The sequence below is a fragment of the Andrographis paniculata genome, unplaced genomic scaffold, assembly GCF_009805555.1.
Source record: "Andrographis paniculata isolate CXL003 unplaced genomic scaffold, ASM980555v1 Contig80END, whole genome shotgun sequence".
In the NCBI taxonomy this organism is placed as follows: Eukaryota; Viridiplantae; Streptophyta; class Magnoliopsida; order Lamiales; family Acanthaceae; genus Andrographis; species Andrographis paniculata.
Genome location: NW_026137618.1, coordinates 3,859,855 through 3,881,847, shown reverse-complemented (window position 1 = coordinate 3,881,847; position 21,993 = coordinate 3,859,855). Strand labels below are relative to the sequence as shown.

The window sequence follows — 21,993 nt, the reverse complement described above, 5'->3', positions numbered from 1 at the left end:
TCAGACAATTTTCTATATCCCATTCCTTCTCCACTTTCACATCCGACCTACAAATTCTCTTGAGACGCCGCCCTTAAGCCCCAAACGCTCTTCCCTAGTAAAAAACTGGAAAAAGATAGGAAAGTTTACACCGCTTACCATTACCAGCCCCAATATCTTGCCCTTCAACTTAGTTGTCGCCAGGGCTTCCCGGGCCCTGTTTCTCCACCTCACTTCATCTCAACAACCTCTAAGGCCTGGCCTGATCATACCAGATCAAACCTTACATCGATCAGCTCTCCGTCTACATCACATCCTACTCCATCCCAGTAGACCAAAATTTTTGTCCCGTTAAGATGCGTCGTGTGCTTCAAACATCATCAACTGGTATACCCCCTTTCTTCACTACCTCAAATATCGATTCTTTGTACAAGTCTAATGGTATTCTTGTGACAGGTTCTGCCGATTCTCTTTCTGGTCCGACTAATCCTGGGCTGAATTTGGATGCTGCGGCATCAACCACTAGACAATCTTCCAAACAAGTTTCCAAACAAATAACAGGATAGCCTGTCGACTTTCCTATCGAACCGGCCCTTGAAACTGCTGAACGAATAATCACCCCTGCTGATCCGACCGATGACTGGGTCGCAGCACTGACACCTCCGATTGCTTTCTCCGTCCATTACTGAAACCGGAACTTTGTATGCTGCGGGCAGTCTTGAGGTACTTATTTTTACTCTTCCAGGACCTCAATGCCGCAGAGCGGGGCGCCTCACGACTCCTCTACCGACACAGCCGCCAATGAACATGTTGGAAAAAGTTTATTAGCGAGATATGGCGAAATCTAAAAACACAAATTAGATAGGATGCGAAATCAAATCCGAGCATCGCTTAGAGGCCGATTTCCTGAAGTGAATTCAGTCCTGCCTCCCATAATAAAACGAATCAAAACAGAATAACAGATGCAAACCAAACTAGAAAACTTTTAGAAAAAAATTTGCAGAGAATTTTCCGATTGTATTTAATCACTTGAAGAGAAAAAATTGCTTATGCACGTTGCATTCAGTTAACAGAATACTTTTATCCTATTATTTATTTTTTCAAGTCAAAATAAATTAATCAAAACACCTTAACAATTTCTTAAAACTTTTAACTCAAAATTGAACCAGAATCCAGACCCACAAACAACAAATATCAAACTTTTATATATTTTATTCAAAAGTATTATAACAAAATATAAAAAAATAAATTAAAACAAACTCATAAAAATATTTTCAATATAAATATATTATCAGAAATTATTGTTATTATTTTTAACGTATCAATAAAATATTATTAAAATATTAATCTAGTATGGATCGGATCGGATCGGATCCGATAGATCCAACCCAGACCCAATTAGAACACACAAATCACAATATTCGACTCATACCTGACTTGATATTTGAATAATTGAATTCCACCCCAAATAAATATATTGAGTCTGGCTCGAATCTCAGGTCTACCGGGACTCATTCCCATCCCTACTGCGCAGGAAAGACAGGTGTTGACATAAATTGGATCATTATCTAACATATCCTTCTCCCAAAGAGAAAGCAAGAGAGGGCAAGGTTTACACTTTACACATAAGTATATGCAGTTGTTAGACTTGACATTTTTGAATGAAAAATGAGTTATGAGTCTAGTATAGTTGGATGAAAAATAACTAAATAAGATATGAAAAGCGATCGAGCAAGAAAGAGAGAGATAACATATCCATGTTGTCTTGAAATATATTACATGCATGCATGTTCATTCTTGGAGTTTTATTTGTTTACTTAAGAATTTACAAATTAAAATATTTAAATTTTACCTTGTCACATTCATCGAATACCCTCTCGATGTTGTGTAAATGTATGTGTACATAATTCATGTGATATTTGCTGTTTTTATGTGTTTGTTTGCGATTTTTTATTTACAAAATCAATATCGATATTATCGTAATTATACAAAATTGATTTCATTGTTATAAATAGAAAAATAATAAGGGAAGAATCCGAACTTACTAAAATATGTTTATTAAATTTTCTCTACTATAAATATTTACTTGGCATCTCTGCATCACAATAAGCTATTGATTTATTATTATTATTTTTAATTTTTTAAGCTCTTTGATACAGGTCATCTTGATTGCATGTTATGAAGAAAAAAAAAAAAACTTTTATATAATACCTTATGTATCTTATATATTTTTTAAATATATATATATTTAAACTTTTAAATATTTACATATTTCCAACTTCATATACAATATTAGGGCTATAATTTTTCAAAAAAGTCCTTTTTTTCGTTTATAAGTTGTGCTTTGTGCTATCAAATTACTAATTTTTATTTTTTTATTTTTTATTTTATAAGTTTGTTGGCATCTTTGTGTTTCATTTTTCCATTATTCAATATATTGTGAAGTTTAAAATATAACATGTTATAAGTCCACTATTGATTTTTTTCCCCCCTGAAAATAAGGGCATAATTAAAGTGCATTTATTTGTGCTAAATTTTTCTATTTTTGTTTTAATTTATAATGAAGCTTTTAAAAATAAAAAATGGTGATATAAAATTTGAATGGAAAAAAAATATTATGTAGTAAAAATTATAAAGAAAAAATTATCAATGCAGCTCAAAGTAAAAAGTAACACTATCACAGTGTCATAATGTTAGTGAACATAAGATTTTCTAACAAATATTTTGAAAAATGATATATATACAAAATTAATTAGCCATTAATAAGAATAATAGTTTTATTTTTATGATTAAGTTTGCATTAACTAAAAGTAGGATTATGCCTTCATTTTAATTTTCCAAAAAATAAAAAATGTAGAATGTTTAAACTAGTATAAATATTCGGATATTCATCCATTAAAAAACACAAACAAATATTACCCATGCGTGTTTCTTTTGTTTGCATTTTTCTTGTCTAAAATATTGCAAATCTACCCTGTTTGCCTATCATTGACATCATCAGTATGTCTGGAGATCAATCTGGATCTTTGCGGAGAAAGCTCGGTGGTTGCAGTATCCCAATGGAAAAGATAGAAAAAAAGAACAACCTTCAAGTGACTTTCTCTAAGCGTCGAGCAGGGCTTTTCAAAAAAGCAAGTGAGCTTTGCACTTTGACCGGTGCAGAGGCCGGTGTCGTAGTGTTTTCTCCCGCTGACAATGCTCATTCGTTTGGACATCCTAATATCAACTCAATTACCGATAAGTTACTCTCCCCGAAGAACATCGACATAGGTAATCAATGGAGGGAAGGCCGTGATTTGGCCAGGATACGGCAAAGCGAGCTAGATTCTCTGGCCCGAGTCGAGGCAAGGCTAGCTGCTGAGAAAGTACGGGGTGGAGCTGGAGAAGTTTAGGAAGGAAAGTATGACACCCTTTGGAGGTCCGGGTCTTGAGGGACTTGGATATGAGCAACTACAATTATTGAGTGAAGCTATAACTAATTTTGGAAAGGATTTATAGAATGTGACTGGAAAAATGCCGGTTGCTCCTCCAGCACCTAATGTGAGCTCGAGTTATCCATTTGGAGTGGGGTATAATCAATTGTTCGGACAGAGTAGCAGTGGGAACGGAAGTGGCAATATTAGTGGCTACGGCAACAACAAAGACAAAGGCAAAGGCAAAGTCAAAGGCTACAACTAAGAGAATATCAGTTGGTTGGTAAATGTGTTGATGCTTGTGGTGGGGTTGATGCGGCCTGCATGGTTGTGATAATTAATCATGAGTGAAATTTAATTTTATGTTCAATTTAAAAATAATGAGTTTATGTATCCATGTTGAAGATAGTTAACATTAATAAATTATTGGTGTTTGTTTGTGTTTTTTATTATGTTGTTGCAATTTATAATATTTCTTTAAATATTATCATACTTCACATTAATTATTATCTTAACAAAATTTAACAACCAACACCTCATTTTTACTAGAAACAACACATTATATCAGACCCTCACTTTTATCTTAAAATTTTAAATAATTTAGAGCAATTAAAAACATGAACACAAAATAAAAATGCATCTAAATAAACGTGGAGTTCACATTGATGGAATCTTATTTCATGAAATGATTTTTGGAAATTTGTTCTCTATATTTGAAGCTATGGAATACAACCAATATGTATATATGAATAATTTTCTGTTTTTAAATGCATGCCCTTTCATCAAATCGGAGATAGTAGTGTATACTGAAAAACATATTATAAGTAATTGAGCTGATTGTAAGTTGGGCTCTTTTTTTTATTATATATATATAATTATAAGATTTGACGAAATGGGAAAATAGTGAGTTCGTTATACGAGAAATTTGAAAAATTATGCAATTTGTACCGTACTAAAGTGTTAAATTGTTATGTAGATTTATTAAAATAGTTATATATTATATATATATATATTCTGATGTAAATATGGTATTCCGTATAAGACATTGTTGAATTCCTGCTTGAGATTATTTCTAGACAAAATTGGTCTAAACCACAACCAATTCATTGAACTACATATTAAATACATCAAGCAATGGTTCAATAACAAATCTGAAATGATAATAATAATACATCAATGTACAGATAAAACACTAAGACAACGAAAATTTGTTATTAGACTTCAGAGTCTCGTTATTTCAACAATTTGATCAAGTTTAGATACTTAAAAATAGGAGTATTACTTTATGTAACTATTTAGCCTTAGTTATTAACGCAAAGTCTTAAGTAAACAAACATACTTCCTCCGTCCCATATCTATCTATTCATTTGTCTTTTGCACGGAATTTTAAATATAATTGTATTATATTAGGATGTAGTAGAAATAAAAGTAAAAAGACTAAACTAACCTTATTAGTATTGTATGATATAAAGATGTATTTGTAATGTTAGGTGGATAGTACAATTATTAAAAAAGAAAATGGATATTTGTTATCAGATGAACCAAAATGAAAAAATAGATAGATTGTTAAGGGACGGAGGGAGTACGGCGTTTAAGTTTCAGAAAAGACATACATATGCATGTACATTGTTATGTTTTATGGTAATGAAATTCCGAAACAAAGAAATTTAAAGTTACCCGGTTCACTACTAGAAAAAGGATGATACTTACGGAAATTTGTTGTGGGTTTTAATTTCATGACAATTAAAAATCACCGATAGCTATTTTGTGACAAAATTATATCACAAATTTTTATTATTACTAGTTTGTGTGTAATATATGAGTAAAAATTACAAATAACTTTCGGTGATTATCTCAAGTGGCGGATTAATGAAATTTTCCAATACATTTCTATTTTGTGTCTTTTGGCTATTTTGCCACGGAATTTTTTCGTGATTAATTTAAGTTGAGGTACAACGTACAAGTAACAAAAAGATTCCCATTATTGGAAATTGTTACAACTATTGACATTGATAATTTCGGTGATTTTTAAAGTCACAACATAAGTAACAAAAACATCCGCAATATCTTCATTAGCATGAAATACAAAACAACTATTTATATGAACAACAAAAGTAATAAAATCATCTTTAATATCTTTATTTTGTTTCTTAAGGATACAATAATTCAATAATTATTGTGACTAATTATTATTTTTTAATATCATGACATAATTGTACCAAAATATTCAAAATATTTTAGTTCTACGTATATTTTCATAAAAAAATATGTCTACCTATAGTTACATTATAAATAACTTTATTTAAGTTTTATGCTATTTAATATATATTAATTTAATTTATTCCAGATATTAATATGACCAAATATTTAACTATTTATAGTTATCATATAAATAATAAAATTAAATGTATTGGTAATTCTGAAAATTTATATGAAATATATATTAAAAGAATGAATGTCTTAGAAAAAACTAAAAAATAAAATAATTGATGGACAAATTAATGAAATTCAAGAAGTCACATGCAAAATAAACAAATATGTTAAAAAAAAATTATAATTTTAGATATTAAATAGACAAGATCAAATTTGTTTGATGAAAAATTATTAGTATATATTAAATAAATTAAATATGTATATATTGTTAATAAACAAATTTGTGACCAATAATATGTATATATCTAAAATGTAAAAACACACAAAAATAAGTACTTTAAAGGAGATAGCTATGTTGGCGTGATAGATAATTAATAACTCAAAAATAAGTACTTTGAAGTGGCTTCATTCGAAATCTTCTCAAACAAATTATCATCTAAACCTTGATGAATGATTGTAAGAGTACATTGATCTTTCTTACATAGGTTCTCCCCTCATTCTTCTCATTTTGATTGAGAGTTCCTTCATTCTCTGGAACCGTGTAGCCATTCTCAACACTCTCCCAAACACCGTGTGCACCAAGTTTAGCTTTCATACAAATTTCCCAAAGTTTCATAATTGTGTTTAGTGAGTTGGGGGTATTGGAAAGAAAGAGCATTTTAAATTTTTTCCATACTACCGAGAAGCCCGATATGTCTCTGATAATACTTCGTAGGAGGAAAATGAGAAAGAAAACGAAAAAAAACCTAACAAAGCATGAAGACCTTTGATGGAGAGAAGAAAAGATTATTAGAATGAAACTCACTTTGATTGATGATTGCTTATACAATTAAAATGCCTATTTATACACAAACCGAGAAGGCTGAAAAAGATAAAGGAACAAAATTTCTCCTCAACAATGCAAGCTAATGTCTAGCCATGATTTTCTTCTAGAGATTTTGGGAGAAAAATGGTATAGGAAAAAATTAGATATGAAAAACGAGCAAGTAAGAGAGAGAGAACATATCCATGTTGTTTTTAAATATACTATATGCATGTTCATTATTGGAGTTTTTATTCGTTTACTTAATTGAATTTTAAAATTATTTACACTTTATCTTGTCACATTCGTCAAACACCCTCTAGATTTTGTATAAATGCATTTGTACATAAATCAATTATATATTCCATTTTCACGTGTTTGTTTGCGACTTTTTATTTATAATATCTATGTCGATATTCTCGTAAATATATGAAATTAAATTAATTGTTATAAATAGGAAAAATAATACAGAAAAATACGAGCTTAATAAATATGTTTATGAACTTTTCTCCACTATAAATATTACTATATATTTATTTGGGATCACTACATCACAATAAGCTACTGTTATTTTTCCCTCTTCCTTTGATTGACGACTTCTTGGTTGCATGTTACGAAGAAAATGCATCTTTAGTTGTGTTCTTGTGTGATTTTATCACATATTTTTACTATTAAAATTCTTTTTTTCTCCAAAATATCAGATCAAATTATTATTATTTTTTTTATTATACTACAAATTTATTTTACATTCGAAACATCACATCAACCTCTATTTGTATCATATCAAACAACTATTTAAATTCAACTTTTTACTATTCAAAAGTCGAAACCCAAAAATTAAAACCCACAAACAAACACACCCTTTATGTTTTTTAAGTATATATATATGAACTTGTAATTATTTGAAACATACTTCCAAGCTTCAAATACAATATTAGGGCTATAATTTAATCAGAAAAATCTTTTGTGGTTTATAACATGTGCTTTGTGCTCTCTCAAATTACTAAATTCAATTTCTTATTCTTGAAAGTTTGGTGCATATCCTTGTTTTCGTTTTTGTATTATTCAATAAATTGTGAAGTGCCTATATTTGTGCCCAATTTTCACTAAAAATGAGGGCAGGATTAAAGTGAGTTTATTTGTGCCCAATTTTCTATTTTTTTTAAAAAATTTATTTTTGAAGTTCTAAAAAAAATAAAATTAGTTATTTTGTGTATAATTAGAATGGAAATAAATACGATGTAGTAAAAAATTTAAAGGAAAAAATTATCAATTAACCAGGTCAAAATAAAAAGTAACACTATCACAGTGTCATAATGTTACTAGAACACTAAGATTTTCTATCAAATATTTGGAAAAATCATATATCCAAAATTAATTAGCCATTAATAAAAATTATAATTTTATTTATATGATAAAGTTTGCATCACCTAAAAGTAGAATTAGGCCTTCAATTTAATTTTCCTAAAATAAAAAATGTAGAATCTCTAAACTAGTATAAATATTAGGATATTCATCCATTAAAAAACACCCACCAATATTACTAATACATGTTTCTTTAGTTTGCATTTTTCTTTGCTTAAAATTTTCCAATCTACCTTCTTTCGTATCATTTACATCATGAGTATGTCTAGAGATCAATCTGGATCTTCACAGCGAAAGCTCGGCCGTCGCAGTATCCCAATAGAAAAAATAGAAAAGAAGAGCAACCTTCAAGTGACTTTCTCTAAGCGTCGAGCAGGGCTGTTCAACAAAGCAAGCGAGCTTTGCACCTTGACAGGTGCAGAGGCCGGTGTTATATTGTATTCGCCTGCTGACAATGCTCATTCGTTTGGACATCCCAATATCAACTCAATTGCTGATAAGTTCCTCTCCCCAGAGAACATGAACATAGGTGATCAATGGAAGGAGGGTCGTGATTTGGCCGAGATACGACAAAGTGAGCTAGATGCTCTGGCCCGAGTCGAGGCAAGGCTAGCTGCTGAGAAAGTACGGGGAGAAGAGCTGGAGAAGTTTAGGAGGGAGAGTATGATACCCCTTGGAGGCTCGGGTCTGGAGGGACTCGGATATGAGCAACTACAATTGTTGAAAGAAAATATAACAAAGTTTAGAAATGATGTGAACAATATTTCTGGGGAAATGCATGTTGCACCACCAGCGCCATTAGGAGTGGGGCCAAGGACCAGGGTGCCTATTAATCTATTATCCGGACAAAGTGGTAGTGGCAACGGCAGCGGCAGCAGCAGTGGCAACCAAAATAACAAAGGCAAAGGCAAGGTGTACAACCAAGACTATCATAATGGTTGGTAAATGTGTCCATGCTGGTGGTGGGATTGATGTTGCCGTATATGGTTGTGATTATTAATTATCAATGAAATTTTATTTTATTTTCAATTTAAGAATAATGAGTTTTGTATATTTTGAAGACTGTTGACATTAATAAATTGTTAGTGTTTGTTTGTGTTTTTTATTATATTGTTGCAATTTATAATTTTTTTTTTAATATAATCATTTCTTAACATCGTTTGTTATCTTCAAATATAAAATTCCACGCTTACATTCTATTAAAATATAACTATAATTGTTGTTAGCACTAATTTCATTTTACATGTGTTCGAGGAGACCTGAAAAGTTTCGCATGATCAAGAAAGAATAAACTCCGCATAACTAGTTACAACTATTCAGGGTTTTTGGTTGATTTTGACATAGAAAATGAGAGTTGTTTCTGGTTGTACTTTCATTTTAATTTTTGATATATTCAATTCCAAAGAATTTCTATTTTATTTCAAAATTTAACATCCAACGCCTCATTTTATTAGAAACAGGACATTACATTAGACCATCACTTTCATCTTAATTAAAAGTTTAAAAAATTTAGAACCAAAAACATGAAAAAAAAAGTGTCTAAACACACGCAAAGAGAATCACCTTGATGGAATCTCATTTCATGAAATGATTTTGGGAATCTTGTTCTCTTGCTCTAAAACTACAAAATTTTTCCAATATTTATATCTGAATAATTTTCTGTTTTGAAATTGCATATCCTTTCATCAAATCGGAGATAGTAGTGTAAACGTCTCGATAATTCCTTAGAGTATTGAGCATATATATATATATCTAAAGGGATATATCTATAAAAATATTCTGAATAAACTTTCAAACACTGAAAAATATTTTATTGTGCATATATAACAATAATTGAGCTGATTGTAAGTTGAATTATTATTTTTTTTATAAGATTCAACAATATGGAAAATATTAGGTTATACGAAAATTTTTAAAAATCATTCAATTTGTACTGTACTAAAGTTCTTAAATCATTGTGTAGAAATCGTTAAATTTGTTCTTGGATGTTCTTTTCAAAAAGAAGTTTTTAGCATAATATATATATTTAGATTAACCTATATTTAGATTGAATACTTAAAATATACACACAAATGAGCATAGTATACCCATGTTATTTTAAAACAACTTACACTTATGTTGATCTATTCTAGTATTTTAACAAAATTTTTACTATTCATTTAATTTTTTTTCTTCAAATATATGAAATTGACAACTATTTTTAATTTTTTATATTACTCTAAAAATTAATGTTATAGTTAAAATATCACATAATATATATTTTTATCATATCAAACAAAAAATTCAAATTCAAAAATTTACTATCCAAAATCAAAACCCAATAGGTTAGAAGTTGGAATCCTCCATGGCTCTTCCACTTTTGATGCCCAACAGTTTCCCCAGCTAAATGTGCAAATGCTAGAGGTGTTCTCTCACCTAGATCAGGCTGAGTGGTTCCCGACTAAAGACACCAACAAATGGAAGAGGTAAATCATACCTTGACGGAGGATTAGGCCAATGCAAGCTACTTGCATGTTGAAGTAATCGTCTAGGTGTTGTCCTTGTTGCCTTAGGTTTTTCGTGCGTTAGTAATTTATGTTATGTTTTTTCTTGGTTCGTGCATCTTCGCTACCTGTCCTATATTTGAAACTCTATTTCTTAGTTTCTACCATCACGTTGTGTGGTTTACTTTCCCATGTTTTACTGACATGTTAATTGATTATGTGCCAAATTTTATGGGGTTTGTTTGGTTTTGATTTAAGCATGAGATTTAGTTTAAATGGTATCTTGATGTAATGTTTTATCCGAGAAAATAGTATAATTTTATTGGGAAACATGAGTGCTAAATAATGGTGATCTTTATTTGGAATATAGTACAAACACACCAGATGCTTTCAATTAAATGTTTGTGAAAGTTGAGTGTAATGCTTCTTATTACTTCTCCTTTCTTTTTAAACCCACTGTCTTTACGGATAAATTTTGTGTTTTATGTACTTGGTCTGATCAATACTCCAATAGTGTGGAGTATGGTATCTAGGTTCGGGGCAGCCTTGTGTACTACTGTGCAATAGGGATGGCAATGGGTCAGGTCTAGCCAAACCCGAAAGCCGACCATAATACACATTGTTAAACCTATCATTAAAATCAGATCCGAATACATTTGGACCCAACCGATGTATACCCGATAAGATTCAATAGACCCGAAATACCATAATAATTCTTAAAAATTTAGCTAAAAATTGGACATGAAGTGAGACGAACATGTGGCATATATCAAAATTTAAGTATTATATTAAAACATATTATAACAAAAAAAAAAAACAAAAAAAATATTTTCAATATAATTATATTATTAGAAATTTTATTATTTTTTTACATATCAATGAAATTTCATTAATATATTAATTGGGTCGGTAGGATCCAAATGAGGTCCATCAGACCCAATTAGGACACACAAATCACAATATCCGACTCATACCCGTCATGATACTTGAATAATTGGACCCGACCCGAAATTGATAAGTCGAGTCTGGGTCGAATCGCGGGTCTGCCGGGACCCATTCCCATCCCTACTGTGCGGGAAGGCCATGTGTTGACAAAAATTGGACCATCTATTAGTATATAACATATCTTGCTCCCGAAGAGAGTGCAATAGAGGGCAAAGTTTACAATTTCACATAAGTAGATGCAATCGTTAGACTTGACATTTTGAATGAAAAATGAGTTATGAGTCTCATATCTTTCGATGAAAAAAGATAAAGTGAAAAATTAGATATGAAAAGCTAGCAAGCAAGAGAGATAGAGAGAGAGCATAGCCATGTTGTTTTGAAAGATATTACATGCATGTTAGTTCTTGGAGTTTTATTTGTTTACTTAATTGAATTTACAAATCATAATATTTAAAATTTACCTTCTCACATTCATCAGACACCTTCTAGATTTTGGATAAATATATTTGTACACAAATAAATTGATATTTTCTGTTTTTACGTGTTTGTTTCCAATTTTTTATTTAAATATCAATGTCGATATTCTCGAAATTATATGATTTAAATTCATTGTTATAAATAGCAAAATAACAAGGGAAGAATCCGAGCTTAATAAATATGTTTATGAACTTTTCTTCACTATAAATATTATTATATATTTACTTGGCAGCGCTGCATCACAATAAGCTATTGTTTTTGTTTTTGTTTTTCTTGTGTGTTTTGATTGACAACTTCTCAATTGCATATTATGAAGAAAAAACTAACATTTTTGTAATACCTTATGTATCTTTATGTTTTTTTAAAAAAGTATATATATATATTTAATCTTTGAAATATTTGAAACCTACTTAAAGCTAAAAATACAATATTAAGGCTGTAATTTTCTTAAAAAAGTCCTTTCATAGTTTATAACTAGTGTTTTGTGCTATCTAAAACTACTAAATTCAATTTCGAATTTCAAAACTGGTGGGGATAAAAATTCACAACAAAAACGTTTGTTGGAATATTTTGTTTTAGCTTTATCATTATTCAATATATTCTGAAGTTTCAATTTTCCACAAAAAATATATAGTATCTAAACTTAATTTTTCACCTAAATTTTTTTATAATTCGAAATAATTGAAAATCTAAGTGCAGTATAGGCCCACTATTGAATTTTTATTTTTATTTTTCAGAAAATGAGGGCAGAATTTAAGTGCGTTTATTTGTGCTCTATTTTTCTATTTTGTTTTAATTTATTTTTGAAAATTTAAAAAATTAACACTAATTATTTATGTATAATTAGATTGGATAATAAATAATATGTAGTAAAAATTTTATAGAAATTTTTTTTCAATTGAGCAGCTCAAAATAAAAGTACCACTATCACAAGGTAATAATGATACTGAACGCAAGATTTTTTATCAAATGTTTGGAAAATTCATATTTCCAAAATTAATTCGCCATTAATAAGAATAATGATATTATTTATATGATAAAGTTTGAAGAACTAAAAGTGGAAGGAGGCCTTCAATTTAATTTTCCTAAAACAAAAAATGTAGAATGTACAAATATTAGAATATTCAACCATTTAAAAAACAACACCAATATTACTGATGTATGTTTCTCTGGATTGCATTTTTCTTGTCTAATATCTTGCAAATCTACCTTCTTGCCTATCATTGACATCATGAGCACATCCGGAGATAAATCTGGATCTTCGCAGAGAAAGCTAGGCCGTCGCAGTATCCCAATGGAAAAGATAGAAAAGAAGAGCAACCTTGAAGTGACTTTCTCTAAACGTCGAGCAGGAGTTTTCAAAAAGGCGAGTGAGCTTTGCACTTTGACGGGTGCAGAGACCGGGGTCGTAGTGTTTTCGCCTGCTGATAATGCTCATTCATTTGGACATCCTAATATCAACTCAATTACCGATAAGTTCATCTCGCCGGAGAACATCAACACAGGGGATCAATGGAGGGAGGGTCGTGATTTGGCTCGGATACGGCAAACTGAGCTAGATGCTCTGGCCCGAGTTGAGGCAAGGCTAGCTGCTGAGAAAGCACGGGGAGAAGAGCTGGAGAAGTTTAGGAAGGAGAGTATGATACCCCTTGGAGGCCCGGATCTGGATGGACTCGGATACGAGCAACTACAATTGTTGAAAGAAGCTATAACAAACTTTGGAAAGGGTTTGAAATATATGACTGGGCAAATGCCGGTTGCTCCAATAGCACCCAATGTGGGCATGAATCATCCATTTAGAGTGAAGCCAAACACCATCATGCCATACAATCAATTCTCTGGAGAAAGTGGAAGTGGCAACGGCAGCGGCAGCAGCAGTGGCAATGACAATAACAAAGGTAAATGCAAAGGCAAAGGCAAAGCGAAAGGCTACAACTAAGACTATATATCATGGTGGTTGAGATGTGTTAATTCTAGTGGTGGGTTTGATGCATCCGTCTATGGTTGTCATAATTACTCATGAGTTAAATTTTATTTTGTTTTCAATTTAAGTATGATCCGTTTTGTATCCATGTTGAAGACTGTTCGTATTACTAAATTGATGGTGTTTGTTTGTGCTTTTTTTATTATGTAGTTGCAATCTATTATTTTTCTCTAAATAACTATCACATCTAACATCAATTGTTATATTAAAATATAAAATTATGCTCTTTCATTCTATTCAAATTATAACAATAATTGTTGTTAGGACTCATTTATTTTTACATGTGTTTAAGGAAACCTGCAAATTTAAGTTTTGCATGATCACGTTCGAACTCAAACCCGCATTAGTTAAAACTATTGATTGTATTTGGTTTATTCCATAATATACCAAATGAGAGTTGTTTCCAATTGTACTTTCATTTATATTTTTGATATATACAAGTCGAAGGCATTTCGAAATTTGCTTCAAAATTTAACATCTAACACCTCATCCAAAATTAAATGGTCACGAGTTCACCCCACGCCACTAAACCATCCTTTACGGGACAACTTATTCTCTGTATTTGAAACTATGGAATAATGTCAATATGTATATATTAATAATTTTTTGTTTTTAAATTGCATATCCTTTCATCAAATTGGAGATAGTAGTGTAAACATCTCAATAGTTCCTTAGAATAATGAACATATCTAAATGGATATATCTATAAAAAATATTCTGAATAAACTTTCAAACACAGAAAAATATATTATGTTGCACATACTAGTATAATTAAGCTGGTAGCAAGTTGATTTGTTTTTTTTATAATTCTAATATTCAACATTATGTGAAAATATTGAGTTATACGAACATTTTTGAAAATTCTGCAATGTGTACGGTACTAAAGTGCTTAAATCATTGTGTAGATTAATTAAAGTAGCTATATATTAATAGACAATATATACATATTTATACATATTCTGGTGTATATCTGTTATTTCATAGAATAAATTGTTGAATTCTTGCGTAGGTTTATTTGTAGACAAAATTGGGCTAAACCGCAACAAATTCATTAAACTACATATTGAATATACCAAGCCATGGTTCAACAGCAAATCTGAAGTGAGAATATAATAGAGCAATGTACAAGTAAAACATGACTAAGACAAGGAAACTATTTAACTAGACTTCATAGTATTACTTTTTGTCACTATTTAACTTTTGTTATTAACACATATACATTTTCATAAAAAAGAAGTCTTACATAAACAAACATAATACCTTTAAGTCTCAGGACATACACATATACGCATGTACATTGTTATGTTTGATGGTAATCGAAGTCCCAAACGAGGAAAATTAAAGTCGCTTGCTTGCTTTATCGGAATCAACCTATCTCGCAATATCAACAAGTTAATTACTATGTTCATATATTGAGTGAATTGTCTTGTTCAAAGGTTAAGTTGGTTGCTCACTTGCTCCCGGAGTAAAGTTATCACCTGATTTTAATTTTTGTTCGAGTGAGCTCCACCAATGATGTCATGCGAACTTGTTTGTTTGGTTTTGGTTTGAGTTTAAATTTTTAATTGAGTTTTGGTTTTGATTTTGTTTTTTGTTTTTAGTATTTCTAAGTTTGGAAATTATTTTTATGCGTACATGTAGTATGGAATAGAAAATATATGCTGAATATAATATTTTTTATAAGAGAAATACACAAATATACATAGTAGAACACATGTGGTTAAATTGGTTGTTGGATGTATTTTTTATAGATAAGTATTCAACAATATATATATATATATATGTATATAAATACACTTAGATTAACTTATATTTAGATTGAATAATTAAAACATAAACACAAATGAGCATAATATACCCTTTTTATTTTAAAGAACTTACCGTTCTCTTCTGGTTTTCTCACAAGAGTTTTACTATTTTTTTTTTAATTTTTTTTCACCAAAAATATCAATCAAATAACTATGTTTTTTTTATATTATTCTAAAGTTAAATTTCTATTCAAAATATCACATCAACATTATATTTATACTGCATTAAACAATAATTCAAATTCAAACTTTTACTATATCCGAACCTGACCTAATGTATACCCCCTCAAGACTTGATGGACCTGAAATACCTTAACAATTCTTAAAAACATTACTCAAAATTGAACCTGAAGCAAGATCCACACACAATGTATGCAAAATTTATGTTTTTTATTCAAAAATATTATAACAAAATAATAATAAATAAAAAAAACTCAAAAAAAAATATTTTGAATATAATTATATTATTAAAAATTATTTTTAATTTCTTTTAACATATCAATAAATATTATTAATATATTAATAAGGTATGGGTCGGGTCGGATCCGAGTAAGGTTCATCATTCCCTAGATCCGACTCAGACCCAATTAGGACACACCAATCACAATATCCGACTCATACATGATCCGATACTTAATAATTGGATCCAAATTCAAACGAATAATGCGAGTTTGGGTCAAGTCCGGGTCTACCAGAACCCATTCCTATCCCTACTATGCAGGAAGGGCATGTGTTGGCATAAATTGGATCATTATATTATCATATAACATATCTTGCTCAGAGAGGGCAATAGAGGGAGAGGTTTACACTTTACACATAAGTAGGCGAAGTCGTAAGACTTTACATTTTGAACGAAAAATGAGTTATGATTCTCATATATTTCGATGAAAAATGGTATACTGAAAATTTGCATATGAAAAGCGAGAACCAAGAGAGCAGGACCAAGGGAGAAAACATATCCATGTTGTTTTGAAATATATTACATGGATGTTCATTCTTGGATTTTTATTTGTTAACTTAGTTGAATTTTCAAATTAAAATATATAAACTTTACCTTGTGAGATTCATCAAACACCTTCTAAATTTTGTATAAATGTATATATGTAGATAAATCAATTTATGTTTACCATTTTCACATGTTTGTTTGCGATTTTTTATCTATAATATCTATGTCGATATTCTCGTAATTATATGAAATTAAATTCATTGTTATAAATAGGAAAATAATAAGGGAAGAATCCGAGCTAAATAAATATCTTCATAAACTTTTCTCCACTGTAAGTATTGTTGTATATTTTCATGGCTATCATATCACTACATCACCGCAAGCTATTGTTAGTTTTTTTATTTTCTTTAATTTTTTTTATAACGTGGGAACCCGCAACCGCTTTTGATTGATGATTTCTTGATTGTATGTTACGAAGGAAAAACAATTATATGTGATACCTTATGCATCTTTATAGTTTATTATTTTTATTTTTAGTATATATATTTAAACTGTAAATATTTAAAACATACTTCCAAGCTTCAAAAACAATATTAGGGCTATAATTTTCTCACTAAAGTCCTTTTTTGTCGTTTATAGGTTGTGCTATGTACTCTCTCAATTTACTAAATTCAATTTCATATTTTAAAAAGTTTGTTGGCATATTTGTTTTCGTTTTAGTATTATTCAATATATTATGAAGTTTCATATTTCCACCAAAAATAATATAGTACCTAATGATAATTCTTCACCTTAAATTTTTAAATTCAAAATAACTTTAAAATGTAAGCCCAGTAAAAGCCCACTATTGATTTTCTTTTTCTTAAAAATGAAGGCAGCACTAAGGTACATTTATTTGTGCTATATTTCCCTATTTTATTTTAATTTATTTTTGAAGTTTGAAGAAATAAAACTAGTTATTTAATGTATAATTTAAATGGAAAATAAATATTATGTAATAAGATTTAAAAAAAACAAAATCAATTGAACAAATCAAAATAAAAATTAATATTATCACAATATTATAATGCTATTGAACACTGAGATTTTCTATCAAATATTTGGATAAATCATATATCCAAAACTAATTAGCCATTAATAGAAATAGTAATTTTATTATTATGATAAACTCTGCATCAACTAAAAGTAGAATTAGGTCTTCAATTCAATTTTCCTAAAATAAAAAATGTAAGATGCTTGAACTAGTATAAATATAAGGATATACATCAATTAAAAAACACACACCAATATTACTCATGCATGTTTATGTGGTTTGCAATTTTATTGTCTAAAATCTTGCAAATCTACCCTTCTTGCCTATCTTTGACAACATGAGTACATCAGGAGATCAATCTGGATCTTCGCAGCGAAAGCTTGGCCGTCGCCGTATCCCAATGGAAAAGATAGAAAAGAAGAACAATCTTCAAGTGACTTTCTCTAAGCGTCGAGCAGGGCTTTTCAAAAAAGCTAGCGAACTTTGCACGTTGACGGGTGCAGAGGCTGGTGTTGTAGTGTTTTCGCCTGCTGACAATGCTCATTCATTTGGACATCCTAATATCAACTCAATTACTGAAAAGTTTCTCTCCCCAGAGAACATCGACATAGGTAATCAGTGGAGGGAAGGCCGTGATTTGGCCCGGCTACGGCAAAGTGAGCTAGATGCTTTGGCCCGAGTCGAGGCAAGTCTAGCTGCTGAAAAAGTACGGGGTGTAGAGCTGGAGAAGTTAAGGAGGGAGAGTATGATACCCTTTGGAGGCCCGGATTTGGAGGGACTCGGATACGAGCAACTACAATTGTTAAAAGAAGCTATATCTCACTTTGGAAAGGATATGAAGAATATGACTGGGAAAATGCCCGTTGCTCCACTAGCATCAAATATGAGCATGAATTATCCATTTGGAATGGGAGTAAGCACCATGGTGCCATATAATCAATTCCCAGGACAGAGTGGCAGTGGCAACGGCAACAACAGCGGAACCAGCAACGACAAAGGGAAAGGCAAAGCTAAATACTACGACTAAGATGACCATAGTGGTTGGTAAATGCGTTATGCTGGTGGCGGGTTTGATGCGACCGTGCATGGTTGTGATAATTAATCATGAATGAAAGTTTATTTTATTTTTAATTTAAGTATAATGTGTTTTGTATCCATGTTGAAGACTGTTGGTATTAATAAATTGTTGGTGTTTGTTTGTGCTTTTTGTTTTATGTTATTGCAATTTATAATTTTTTTCTGTAAATAATTGCCGTATCTAATATCAATGATTATCTTAAAAAATAAAATTCTACTCTTTCATTCCATTAAAAATATAGCAATTGTTATTGCATGTTTGGACTAATGTCTTTTCACACGTGTTCAAGGAAACCTGAAAAGTTTCGCATGATTAACTAGGTTCGAACTCCGCATAACTAGTTACAACTATTGAGGGTATTTGATTGATTCCATAATATACAAAATGAGAGTTTTGTCCAATTGTACTTTCATTTATGCTTTCGATAAATTCAACTTCAAGGCATTTCTATTTTTCCTTTACTGTTTTTTTTTTTCCTCACAGAATTTAACATCCAATACCTTATTTTTATTATAAAAATCACATTACATTAGACCCACACTTTCATATTAAAATTTTCAAAAATTCAGAACAACTGAACACATAAAAAAATTTTTAAAAAAAAAAATGCATCTAAAGACACTCTGAGGAAAGCACTCTGATGGAGCTTTATTTCATGATAAACTTTGGGTAGCAATACGTGGGAGTGAAGAAATTTATATATCTGAAAATAATGCCAATATGTATGTACGCATCTATTCAACATCGAAAATCAAGAAGATAGGAAAAATACATAATAGTCTTCCATAGATACAATATGCAGAAGTGAAGAAAATAATATTGGAAAATATTTTTTTTTTCTTTTTTAGATTGCATATCCTTCATCAAGTCGAAGATCGGATTGTATACATCTCTCTACTTCCTTAGAATAATGCACATATCCAAATGGATATATCTTCAAAATATTCTTAACAAACTTTCAGATACAGCAATAACATATTTTCTTGCATATATAAAGATATTAAGCTGATAATAAGTTTAATTTGTTGATAAATTTAAGATTTAACAATATTGGAAGATATTGAATTATACTTGAAATTTGTAAAATCATGCAAAAAATATGTATTACTAGATTGCTTAATCATTGTGTAGATTTATTAAAATAGTTATATACTAATAGAAAATTTTTATTGAACTCTATGTAAAACTGTTATGCCATATAAGAATTGTTGAACTCCTGCATTGATTATCGATAGACTAATTTTGGATAAACGGCAACAAATTCAATGAACTACATATAATATACATCGAACAGTTCAAAATGAATCCGAAGTGACAAAATACAGAATTTACAAAGAATACACTTGGACAACCAAAACTTTTATTAGATGTCATAGTTTCATTATTTCAATGATTTAATCAAGTAGTACTTATATGTCTTAGAGTAGGATTAAGTCTTGTGTCTTTCAGCATATCTTCAAAATGTTGTAATCATGATGCAAACCCTAGCGCCGATGTTGGTTGGTAAATGTGTTATGCTGGTGGTCGATCGAAACGGATGATTTTAATTCGAACTATTTTAGCAAGTTTAATTTTTTATTCTTCCCTTAAATAAGTTTTCATTTATACAATGATGCAAAAAAACAAATTGATACGTTGATAAGGAACATAGAGAGTATAATTCTTGATATTATTTCAGACACATAAAATTTTAAAATATTTGTAATTTTTTAATTTATATCTTTATTTCTCTTCTCTTACTAATATTATTACAATAAACTATTAAATACATATTTAAAAAAGTAAATAGTTATTAACGATATAAATAAAAATAAAATATTTTTAAAATTTTGAGAATCAATTGAAATCTTATGTTATTACTAGAGATTTTATACAATGTAATTTATTAATAATTTTACAAGAAAATCCAATAAGATTTGTAAATTATTAAAGTGGATTGTTGAATACGTCTAAAATATTTTTTGAAATTTTTTAAATTCTGTATTGAATAGTTCAAAATTTTAAAAAGTTTCTAAAAATTTGTTGAATGCACCGAAATTTTACAAGACCTTTAGAAATATTGATTAAATACACCCAAATTTTGAGAATTCAGTGAAATCCTATATATTTCTATAGATTTATGAAGTTTCCATATCATTAATATCAAAATAATTAATCTCATATCTATATTCCTCATATGTAGATATAATAACAAAATATGTGAATTTAGCAAGGTGTTGAAAAATATTGTATCAGCACCACCAGATCGGCTGCCATAATTATAACATAAATATGATGTTATCCGATCCAAGTAAATAAATCAATCGATAATCATTTCTACTAGAAACTTATCCAATTTTATAATGACAAGGAAACTTATCCATTTAAAGAAAACTAAAATGAAAAGGTGCAATACCTATTCTTATCCAATTTAATATAAATATAAATTTTTTCAGCAGTTAAAATTACGACATTTGTCCCACCTGAAATGATACATTTGATTAAGGAAACGATTTTTCGGGTGTTTTAAGTAGTTAATAATAATAATAAAAATAAATAAATTATAATATTATTTTTTATTTTATTTTATAGAAGATGTATTTTCATAATCTTAAAATAAGAAATAATATATACGATTAAAAATTTTAGAATACGTATTTAAATATTTTGAAAATTATATCTAAATAAAATATATGTAATATGAATATCACATATTTTGTAGAGAGTAAAAACTTATATAATACGAATAAGTATGATTAACATAAAGTAATTTTATAAAAGAGTGTTTTAAATATAGATAATGATATTTATTTATTAAGGAGAGAGACACTGAGATAAGAATATGATGTTATATGTTATAAAGTTAATTAAATTTATTGGTTATATATGTATTATATTAGTAAAATTTACTAAATATAAAAAAATATTATTTGTTATGAAACAATCTAAAATGAAAATGATAAGACTGAGGGAGTACTTTCAATACTCTCCCTAATTCTTCTTTTTGTCTGCAAGTACACTTTAATCCCTATAGAGTGCCACATCTCAAAAAATTTCACCCTTGCAATGCCTTAGTTTAGAAATAAACTTTTTGTTTTTCTCCAGTCACATGTTGCACACAGACGGAGCCAACTTCAATGCATTCTCGAAGGAAATGAAATTTTGTGTCAATATGCTTAGTTCTACCGTGAAATACCGGATTTTTTTTTTTTTAGGATATAGTGGACTTATTATCTACTACAACTTAACAAATTGACCTTTCCATCCAGTCAAATCCACCAAAAAATTATGTAACCAAAGTGCTTGACACAATGCCAATGTTACACAC

The 21,993-nt window shown here is 29.6% G+C and overlaps 4 protein-coding genes across 4 annotated transcripts; all 4 read left to right on the top strand.

The window, feature by feature from the left end:
- Positions 1-2,964: 2,964 nt before the first annotated feature.
- LOC127241108 (agamous-like MADS-box protein AGL61) lies at positions 2,965-3,403 on the top strand. The gene has a single exon (XM_051260008.1). It carries the CDS (start codon positions 2,982-2,984, stop codon positions 3,369-3,371), a length of 390 nt encoding a protein of 129 aa, XP_051115965.1. The 5' UTR covers positions 2,965-2,981; the 3' UTR covers positions 3,372-3,403.
- A 4,784-nt stretch (positions 3,404-8,187) lies between these two features.
- On the top strand, positions 8,188-8,877 carry LOC127240981 (agamous-like MADS-box protein AGL29). Its single transcript, XM_051259854.1, has one exon. It carries the CDS (start codon positions 8,188-8,190, stop codon positions 8,875-8,877), a length of 690 nt encoding a protein of 229 aa, XP_051115811.1.
- Positions 8,878-13,068: 4,191 nt separating this feature from the next.
- LOC127240980 (agamous-like MADS-box protein AGL61) lies at positions 13,069-13,776 on the top strand. Its single transcript, XM_051259853.1, has one exon. It carries the CDS (start codon positions 13,069-13,071, stop codon positions 13,774-13,776), a length of 708 nt encoding a protein of 235 aa, XP_051115810.1.
- A 4,169-nt stretch (positions 13,777-17,945) lies between these two features.
- LOC127240979 (agamous-like MADS-box protein AGL61) lies at positions 17,946-18,635 on the top strand. Its single transcript, XM_051259852.1, has one exon. It carries the CDS (start codon positions 17,946-17,948, stop codon positions 18,633-18,635), a length of 690 nt encoding a protein of 229 aa, XP_051115809.1.
- The last annotated feature ends 3,358 nt before the right edge of the window (positions 18,636-21,993 follow it).

Bases quoted from the DNA above. Each gene is read 5' to 3' on its own strand.
- LOC127241108 (XM_051260008.1), top strand. From the start codon at position 2,982: ATGTCTGGAGATCAATCTGGATCTTTGCGGAGAAAGCTCGGTGGTTGC.
- LOC127240981 (XM_051259854.1), top strand. From the start codon at position 8,188: ATGAGTATGTCTAGAGATCAATCTGGATCTTCACAGCGAAAGCTCGGC.
- LOC127240980 (XM_051259853.1), top strand. From the start codon at position 13,069: ATGAGCACATCCGGAGATAAATCTGGATCTTCGCAGAGAAAGCTAGGC.
- LOC127240979 (XM_051259852.1), top strand. From the start codon at position 17,946: ATGAGTACATCAGGAGATCAATCTGGATCTTCGCAGCGAAAGCTTGGC.